Source organism: Hyalella azteca, unplaced genomic scaffold, assembly GCF_000764305.2.
Source record: "Hyalella azteca isolate HAZT.00-mixed unplaced genomic scaffold, Hazt_2.0.2 contig7883, whole genome shotgun sequence".
Lineage (NCBI taxonomy): Eukaryota > Metazoa > Arthropoda > Malacostraca > Amphipoda > Hyalellidae > Hyalella > Hyalella azteca.
The window spans coordinates 32,599-43,014 of record NW_025937993.1 but is presented as its reverse complement, the minus strand read 5'-3'; the positions used below and the strand labels follow the sequence as shown (position 1 = coordinate 43,014).

Below are 10,416 nucleotides of genomic sequence, written 5' to 3'. Positions count from 1 at the left end.
AGGCCAATGCACATGATCTGGGGCCATACTATCAAAACTAAATGTTCTTAACTCTGTCAGCCAATCAATAACGGCATTTCAAGCTAAACCCGCCAATCATAGACGATAATTTGGCCGCTAATTAATGATCTAACCACAAATTCAAATGCATTGTGGCATAAGGCTCAATTGAAAAATGAAACGCTTTTCTGTGCACAATTAACGCATAAATGAGGTACTACAGTTCCATTATACAAGTTTTTTATATTAGTTTTTCACTAATCGTTTTTAGTTTCACTTTTCACTAAAAAAATCCGTATTGACTGTATTAGAAGAATAATGATTTGAATGTCATAATATAAAAAAATACAAATGAAAGTAATGGATATAAAAAATACAAATAAAAGTAATGAATATAAAAAAAATACAAATAAAAATAATGCAGATTTTTCAGTCTACTGTTTGAACTTTTGATTAAAGATTGCGCAATTTTATGGAGTAAAATTGCATTTTGTAACCTGTGGCTTCCAGTTCTTGGTTTTATAACTGAACCAAAGCCAAGTTAAAAAACGCACAGTTTTTCCGCCTAAACGTTTCATTAAGTGGGTTGCATCAGCCGCAGCACATTTGAGCCAATTTGAAGTTTAGTACACGTGTAAGTACAGCGGTAAACACGTATGAAAGTAATTTGAAGTTTAGTACACGTGTAAGTACAGCGGTAAACACGTATGAAAGTAATTTGAAGTTTAGTACACGTGTAAGTACAGCGGTAAACACCTGTGAAAATATTCTAACTTGTGGCCGCGGGGGCGAATGCGCCGCCAGTTCGAGTGCGACTCTCGCTTGAGCAACAACGTCTGATGGCAACGACTGCCTTACTTCTTACGCTGCTGGTGGCAGCCTCGTCTGCCACTGCAACGGTACGAAATACAGACTGTTATATTCATAAATATATGTGCTGTTTTCTGTGATTATTTTTGGGACATGTTATGGGTTAATTTTATTTAACTATCGATGTGTCATTAGCATTTTCTCTATAACTTTGATTCACCTCTAAAATTTTTTTTTATTAGGTTTTTACCTACGGATAAGAGCTTAGCAAAAATTTGTTGATTTTTTTCAATAATTATGTAACTGCCTAAATGTTAATGAATAATTTTTTTCGAATTATTCATTAATTCAATTTCAATTTTTTCAAAATAACGAGTTTTGTGAATATTCAGTTCACGAATTTCGTGATTATTCACTTCACGAATTTTGTGAGAATTCAGTTCACGAATTTCGTGAATATTCACTTCACGAATTTTGTGAATATTCAGTTTACGAATTTCGCATCCAAATTTTTAGTATCGAATTTATTTTCATTCTGAGAAATTATCGTGCAGATAAATTCTGAATCAAACCAGCTTCCCTCACTATATGATTATCGATAGGTTATACTATTTTAGTAAATTACCTCGCCGATCACCATATGTTTATCCAATGATTGCATAGTTGTGAAAAATTCCTCTGATAACAAATTTTTCTTGTGCCTGTCCCTCAGGAACTGACCTCCCCTCGCGCCAACGAAGTCATTGAAACGGTGAGTAAACATGTGCAAATTGTGATTCTGAAACATGAGATCGTGTTATTTGATTATATAAAGGGTTGATTAGAGCGTTATCCGCAATAATTTTGCGAAATAATAACGAATGTAGGAATACCTATGTGAACCTTGCTCCGTCCATCTTCTTAATTATTCAGGCAAATGTTTCTACTGCAGACGTAATTTATTTATTAGGAGATACATTTACTTCTAAACATTTACTTTAGTTTTCATCTGCTCAGCCCATATAGTATGAACTTGAAGGCAACGTCATCAAACCTTTAACTCAAAAAGATGCCTCGCAATGTTACGTGCGTTACAAATAACTCGAATTCATAACAATTAGCACTGAATATTTTAATCGCACACTAATCGCTTTTTTTCTATCAATTTGTAATCGAATTTTTCATTTGTCATCAGTATGGCTTGGAAACTTCTCTGAGAAGCAGCCTGTTCTCGACGTGCATCAAGCAAGCAGCTTCGCTGACGGGAAGTCTTTGGTTGGTAGTCGTAGGGCAACAAGAGTTCTTTCAGGTCACAAGCTCAAGTGCTCAGAACATCACATGGCAGGTCGCTGACGCTGCCACGACTCTCTTCGCTTGTGCCCAGGCCACCGTGGACGCTGGTAATTCTTCAGTTACACTGTCAATGTGAAATTGTATGTCTGACATACTTGATTTTATTATTTTAAATGAGAGAGAACCATATTATTGGCTTTGGTGGAAGCGATGCTAATCAGAATTTGAAGCGAGTAATATAAAAAATAAGTAAGCTTCTTTTTGTTTAATTTCAATCCAGGATTAAATCGAACAATAAGAAAATATAAATCCTGGTTAAATCTTTGGTTAATAACAATATTTGCTTAATGGGAGCGTCTGGGGTAAAATATATATCGGCTATTTACAGACGGACCACTCTAAAACTTGGTACACATATGTAAAACAGAATTCTAAGACATTTTTGTTCGTAAGAATTTTTCGAAAAAAAATGAAAAAAAAATGAAATTCTTAGGAAACGGTCAAAAAAGGGGGTACCGTAGAAATCTATCTCCTCCTAGGATTTTTAAGCTACAACATCAAGACACATATCATTCGATGCGTAAAAACCATATCTACAGGGTGTTTCAGAATTAAGTACCTAACCCTTTTAATTTGTTAATAAATAAAAAACTAAGAACGTTATGAAGTTGAAACTTGTTTTATTTAAAAGAAGAACATTTTTATGGTAATATTGTGCGCGCTATGTAAAGGCATGTAACGTAGCTTAGATACCGAAAGTAAGCGTTAGCTCACTTCAAAGTCAGTCAGCTGTGCAGAGGACAACTTTATCAACACCTCTCCGCATGATATACTGTATGTCGGGTAACTGAGCTGTAGGTCCAGCGACAGCACATTTATAGAGCTTAGCCGTAATTATCTCCATAGGATTTTGTGAAGGGACCCCACCACCCTCCCCCCTTTCGGGATCTGCCGTGAACGCATAAATCAACGTACAGAGATGGTTCTAGTGCCGTTCGATGCGGCAAAAAGTAAGCTTTAAGATAAGCATAAAAACCGGTACGTACCCATAAAAGCCAAAACCGTGTACGTACCCATAAAAGCCAAAAATTTCGACTTTTACCCAAGACGCTCCCCTTAAAATGCATTGTAAACAATTGCTAAATACATGTTAAATTGTTCATTCTGTTATAGCTTCGTGCCATTTATTTTACGTAGCGTTAACCATGCTCTGTATAAACAGCCAAACTGATGTTCAAGTTCAATGGAGGGTCCTGCATGATCGCCATGAATGGTTTCTATGATCCAGCGAATCAAGCGTGCGATGGTCAGACGGTCTACATCAGCTTATATGGTGAGTAACAATTTTGGGTAATGTTCAAATAATCTCATATGTGTATGTTAAAATATAATTATAACTTGTTTAAACGCTTCTATATATTTTGATACAGTTTGAATACGAAACCGTTTTGAACAACTTTCTTACATATGTTCCAATCTAAACATTTGAAGGAATATGCATCTTCGGAACAACTGAATACCTGAATTGAATTTGTATAATACCAGTCGAGAAAAATTCTGAAAGTTCTAACGAGAACAACAAAGGAATGCTCGATAAAGAGTCTTGAAGGGCCGAGAAATTTAGTTTAAACAGATCATCCTCATGCAAATCTTAAGCTAGGCTATTGATTGAAGTCCTGACATTATTATTATTATTGAAGTCATTATTATTGAAGTCCTGACATTACTGACGGAATATTATCATTATTATTGAAGTCCTGATATTACTGACGAATTCTGCACGACCTTGTTTAATTTTTATAATAGTATTCTGACGAAATTATTTCACAAAGTGCCTTTTTCTCTAAAACCTGAATATTTTTCATATTTTTATTCCAAACGTGCTTAGGAGAATTTATTGTAACTTTTAATACATTTATTCTCTACTAATTTGATATATTAAATCAGGGCTTGGGCGAAGTTTTTGTTAGAAAGTCCATATTGAAGTTATGAATATTATTAGACGACCGAATGGATTTTAATAATTTATTCACAATGAACACTGCATTTAAATCTGAATTATTGATAATAACACTACTGAATGAGGCGTTTGATAGCCACACTTTGATGCATTTTCCAATTATTATCCAAATCTTTGCATAAAATCAAATATATAGTATAAATTTTAGAACCCAAGAATCAAAATAGCTGTTAGAACCAACGGAGGATCACAACTCGTACGGCCCTGGGGCCATACTTTCAAAAAAAGTTATGAGATCGTAAGTTCATCAGCCAATCATTGACGGCCTTTCAAGCAAAATCCACCAATCATAGACAAGAAAATAGAGCTTAAGTACTTACGTTCACTTAGCGAGTTTTGAAAGTATGGCACCTGACTGGACGCATAAGAGCCATTGGCTGCAGTTTCCCTTTCGTTGTCTTATGGAAATGTGCTTTAATATCGTGTTATCTACAAACAAAATTCGAATTTTTAATGTAATAAATGTCTGGATCATTGTGTTGTCATGTCTCCCTGTTACGTGCGAGGTGATATCAGATAAACTAGACCACGACATGTATGTAATAAATATGTCTGAGTTAAAGCTGGGTTAAGTTTGATGTTTGAAATCTTGTTCTACAAGCGTAAGCGGTTGCACAGGAAATGTTGGCCTCTATTTTCGCAACGGATGAACCTTCTGAAAAGTCATCTATCAAAATATCGTCGGCATCACTTTATGAGATCACCGTTTCGTTCTGCCGCTTTCTTCTCCTTCCCATTCCAACTAACTTTGCGCAATTAGCTGCATTGTTCCTTGCCACCTCCACGAGGGCTTCGTCTTTTCTCGTTAGGTGTCCATCGCCCCTATAATTTATTTATAATTTCAATAATATATCAATAATTCACAGTAATTATTCCTCGTCAGGTGAGAGTGGATGCATCACTCCTCTTGGCGGGTTCTTGGATGGCCAAAACATAACGAACGATGGAATGTGCTACTCGACGTGTGTTGGAACGACGGTAACTCTTCAAGGTGACTAAACGACCGGCAATAAATAAATTTTCATGATGAATTATATTTTTGCAGCTTGCTATAGCAGTTTACTATAAAAAAGGATTGGCAAGTAATATTACATTCCTGATCAAATCAAATAACAGCATTACGAGTTCGTGAGGACTTTCCATGGGTCCGCAGTATATAAATTAAAATTTTTTTAGGACGCTAAATTGAACGCTAAGTTGTTTCTAACTTTGTTATGAAGGGTTTTACAAAAGTGGGGCGCTGAAAGTGCCATTTATAATTCTACTATTTTGCAGGAATAATGTAGTTTTTTAAATTATTTGAGATAATTAAGTAGAATCTATGTTCTTATATTATGAATACTGATCAGTCTTACAGTTTTCTAGTATTCAGTGTTCCTACACATTAACTGTTCAACATATTAACTACTTTTCCATAATTCCTAGATGAATCTGAAGTTGTTCTCCCTTCGGATGGAGCAGTATCTTGCATTGGAACAGAAGCAATCCCCCACATCCTCATTGTAGCAGAGTCAGCGACCTTCTGTGCGGCAGCGACCAAATGTGCGTTGCTTGGACTCGCGCTGGCCCAAGTAGACACGGAGGAGAACCTGAATGCCGTGAAGACAGCCGCCGCCACGAAACCTGGTGAGAAAACAATAGCATTTTGCGCGAAAATTTTTTGGTAAATCTCAGCTTGTAAAAAATGAGGCTGACATATTTTATCGAGAAATTCATTTGATCCCATGCATGCACACCAACAAAAAACTAAAATAAATAGACGTTCAGGCGTAAGAGAATATTTTCTGATCTAATTTTGTTCCAACATTTGATAAATTTAAAATTATAATTACAATTCCGCGTAATATTTCACGGATTTTTCAGCGGTACAGAGTTTCTGGGTGAACGTGCAATACATCGACGGTGCTTAGGTCTACATGCCTAGCAAGACTCCCGTGGCCCCTGACATGTGGAATGTTGTTATTCCCGATGACACCTCCTTCTGCGTGGGCATCGTGCAGGGGAAACTCTCGTCTGGGCCGTGTTCCTTAGCACTTCCCTACATGTGCGTCGACACCACCAAGACCATCAAGCCGTGTCCATCGGCATGATTTGCTACAGCTGCGTTGGGAAGAAGACGCCGAATCGTGTTATAGATAAATGACGCTAAATTCGTAAATTAAAAATCTTTGATATATGTTCTTCATTGGTAGTTTCAGGGGCTTGCAATAGGAAAAACAGTGCCAAAATTTGATGGATTTGATGGTGAGGTTATTTTCAGGAAAAACATAATTTTTATTCAAATTAATCGAGTATGGTTGAAAGATTTTGTAAGCTTTTGAGAGAGATCCTCATCCTTGATAAACCTTTACACTACATTGACCTTTTTCGAGAATATTTCAACAGTCATAAATTTCTCTTGATGTTCATTTGGAATCAAAAATAGATGTTTGGCGTTAAATGTGTATCATTTATTTTCTTGCCTTTGACATGTAGTTAATTTAATTACTATAATGATGTGTTATCTCGAGGCGCTTGGCACTTAGCTCATTTATATCTCTTGCAGTTGACCACCGTAATAACTTGGTAGATCTTATTGCGGGAGAATCTAATATGAGGCAAAGAAAGAAGCATTAGCAAATCGTAAGATATCTTAATATAATATATGGAAAGTTCAGGTATATTGATCTCATGGATTCCAGCTACACCAGTCGCCTAGAAATTGCCACTTCAAACGCTATTTTAGTTGAATTGAGCAGCACGTTAAACACTTGTTTCTGGTGTCTTGCTGGCTTCATATAAAATTATATCACAGGTTTTCTTGTTTAGGAGGAAAGCAACCAATTTTTTGACGTCAATCCAGATTTTGTTCTATAGAACAATTCTGAAACGTACAATAACTGACGGATCAACTAAAAATAGATTGAACGAATGTTGTATTGTAAATGATTCCTTCGTGGACGCTACAACTGGAAAGATTGCACAGATTACTTTGGTTCACTTAACGCCAGTTCGTTGTACGAGAGTCAAATAATCAATTATCGTATTCAATATAAATCTCGTAAGCATCAAGTTATACCGTACGAAGAACTAATTCCAAGGCCCAACTCAGTCCATCATGATCCAGTTTTCTTCTCAAGTTCCGTCTGCACATTGAGTAAGTCTTTCAATTCTTCCACAGCTGCGCAGTGCCCTAGTAGCAATTTTCAAAGGGGCCCATGTTGGCCCAAATACACAATATTGGCTACAGGTGGAAATGCCATATGGCAGCCTCATGGTTTTTGTGAAAATTCTGCCCAGCTAAGCCACGTAGAAATAACAAGATTTATACATAGGGCCGATATAGCTCATACATGGTAAAACCATGTGCCTGTCATATTGTGGCTACATGATTAGTATTGCATTGGCCCAACATGGTTCAATTCATGGGCCTATATTTCCACCATACGTCAGGACCATCTCCCTCTATGGTTGCCTTCATATGGCAGCTGCATGCTGGGTCCAGTAAGTTTCTAGCAAGGGCCCACACATCAATCACATGGGTAAACCATGTACACACTACGCGTTTTACACATTAGAATTCATCCTGGGCCTTGATGTCTTCCATCAAGGGCCCACACGTCAATCACATGGGCACACCATGTAAACACTACATGTTTTACACAATGCGATTCTTTCTAGGTCTTGCCGCACGTCTCCCATCAAAAGCCCACATGTACAGCACATATGAGCAAACTAGGCACATTTTGAAGGCAATATTACTATACAATTTATAGTGCAGATATATGCACTACTTTACCAACAACTAACTCAACAGCAGTTAAAACTATTTTAATCAATATAACCACCTTGTGAATTGCAAAGATTATGCCGGAGAAGTTTCAATGGTAACCTGGAAATACTGTTTAGTAAATTAATTTAATCTTGTATTTAAATAGGCATACATTTATAAAAGTACACGATATCTTTCATACAGAATTCAAATTGCGGATAACAGCATGAATAACCGATCAAATCGGTGAGACTTCTATAATGACATACATAAAACATGTACGTTATATACGCCATTGTTAGTACATACCAGCATTGGTAGCAGTAGTGACGGTAGTAGTCCTGATGATGGTAAATGAATGATATGCTTAGTGGTTTGGCTTTTATATATTCTCCATAGGAAGATTTTTTTGAAACGGTCTTATTCTCTGTCGTGGTCAATGGCTGGCTAATTTTTCGTTATTGAAGACTGGCAAATCTTGAGGCAGGAATATCGCTACAAGAACTTTTAACGAAGGCACACTAGTAGGCAAACCGTCGTCCATTTCAATACCCCCACATTCAATGATGATTGATGACGTAAAAAGGTTGACGAGGAGTGGAATCAACGCAATAAAGTATATCTGAGTAGATAGTAGGACAAAATCCATATCTCTCAGACATACTGTAAAAACGCTGTTCGTTTTTGTTGGGTTTTGGTTTGACGTAAGTCCGCGTTTTCAAGGATAACCACGGTTTCAACAACAAATATCCCGTTTATTGGATTAAAAACTTGCATCTATAAGAACAAACGAATATATTAGCCCTATAAACTTCATTGTATGCTTATAATATTCAAATATAAAAAATAATAATCAGAACAATAAACAACTTGTAGGAAGGCATAAATCTACGCACCGAAATATTGTGGGCAGTCCTGATGCGGGCTACGAACTGAGCTAACATGAAACTATTGATACGTTGTCGGCTATCTACACACTCTAAAGGTCGGATTAACAAGTAAATCATAGGAGTGCATAAAAAATAGACTATTAAAACTAAGCTAACAAAAGGTTCGCTAAAAATATTCACACATACAACAAAGCGATGTTCTTTCTAGCTCCCATGCGTTGTAGGAAATCCTCTTGAACTTCTTAGACTCTTGAACTAGTCTGCTGCGAAATAATGTTTACTTATAAATGACTAAATAATAATGACTTGATAATGACTTTTGCTAACAGTCTGAAAAATCAATATTTTTAATGAATGGAATAATTGATGATTGAATGATGAATGAATGAATAAAGACTGAATGATGATTGAATGATGCATGAATAATGAAAGAATAATGAATGAATGCATGAATGATGGAAATGGTTCATTGATTGGATGGGTTCATTTACGCATTATATAATGAATTAATGAATTAATCCATTCATTATATAATGGGCAAACCATAGGTAATGATAGGTAAATGATAGGTTAATGATGGGCAAGCGATGGGTGAATGATGGAAAAATGATGAGATAATGATGGGAAAATGAATGGAAAATGATGGGAAACTGATGAGAAAAGGATGGAAAAACGATGGAAAAAGGATGAGAAAATTATGGGAAATGACGGGTAAATGACGGGAAAATAAATGGAAAATGAATGGAAAGTGAATGGAAAATGAATGGAATATGGTGGAAAAGTTATGAGGAAATGCTGAAAAATTATGAAAAAATGATGAGAATACAATGGAAAAATATAAGAAAATGATGGGAAAATTATGGAAAAAGGATGAGAAAATGATGAGAAAATGATGTGAAAATGATGGAGAAACGATGGGAAAATGATGAGAAAATGATGGGGAAAATAATGAGAAGATGATGGGAAAATAAATGTAAAAATGTGGGGAAATTTTAATCACCTGGCTCTGTTAAATTTCTAATTTTTCACCCTAGTAGAGAATAGCAGATGTAATTATGCGGGTTTGAGGATTGTATGAGTAAATATTGAGGTCAAGTTATGTACAAATCCTTTTCTTTAAAAAGGGGGGGTTTCGCCTCTGAAAAAATTCGCTTAATGAATGATGTCAATATTCTAAAGTTCAAGGAGAATATGAGACTTTTCTCATCGGCATTTCTATCAAATATTACCGAGCCTGACTTAACAATGAACTCTTTTATGTCGGACTTTCAAAAATTTATGACGAACCCTTTCTCATAAAGTTTGTGTCGGTAAGAAAACATAGGCCTCCTAGGGTGTCAGCTGAAATTAGGTCTGCCATTAAAAAGAAGCATAAACTTCTAAAGCTTTCCCGCTCTGGTATAATTCTTCGCCGATCGTTCACCATTTACCGGAATCTCCTAAATGCGCTAATCAAGATAGTTAACAAACAATTCTACTCAGCCAAAATCATGCGGAGGTCTATGGAAAATTGTCAATACCTTACTTGCAAAAAATGGTGCTAACAAAGGAATTGAATTGTTGAAAAATAACAAGCTAATTTTTGGTAGCGAGGCAGCAATTGAATTTAACAATTATTTTATCTCTGTTTCCAATGACCTCACTTAAAACTTAGGTCCTTTAAACACTGTGAC

At 36.0% G+C, this 10,416-nt stretch overlaps 1 protein-coding gene across 2 annotated transcripts; it reads left to right on the top strand.

Annotated features, from left to right (window-relative positions):
* The first annotated feature begins 816 nt into the window (after window positions 1-816).
* Window positions 817-6,542, top strand: LOC108673425. 2 transcript variants are annotated; one of them, XM_018161250.2, is made up of 7 exons: window positions 817-899; window positions 1,523-1,561; window positions 1,985-2,189; window positions 3,305-3,415; window positions 4,986-5,093; window positions 5,528-5,728; window positions 5,974-6,542. In XM_018161250.2, exons 1-7 carry the CDS (start codon window positions 840-842, stop codon window positions 6,024-6,026), a joined length of 777 nt encoding a protein of 258 aa, XP_018016739.1. In that variant the 5' UTR covers window positions 817-839; the 3' UTR covers window positions 6,027-6,542. The 2 variants fall into 2 exon arrangements, with proteins under 2 accessions (XP_018016739.1, XP_018016740.1); XM_018161251.2 differs by having other exon boundaries at window positions 5,966-6,542.
* Window positions 6,543-10,416: the final 3,874 nt, after the last annotated feature.

Coding starts and splice junctions, on each gene's coding strand:
- LOC108673425 (XM_018161250.2), top strand. CDS start 840: ATGGCAACGACTGCCTTACTTCTTACGCTGCTGGTGGCAGCCTCGTCT. Junction 900..1,522: donor CCTCGTCTGCCACTGCAACG/GTACGAAATACA, acceptor CCTGTCCCTCAG/GAACTGACCTCCCCTCGCGC. Junction 5,729..5,973: donor AGCCGCCGCCACGAAACCTG/GTGAGAAAACAA, acceptor TCAGCGGTACAG/AGTTTCTGGGTGAACGTGCA.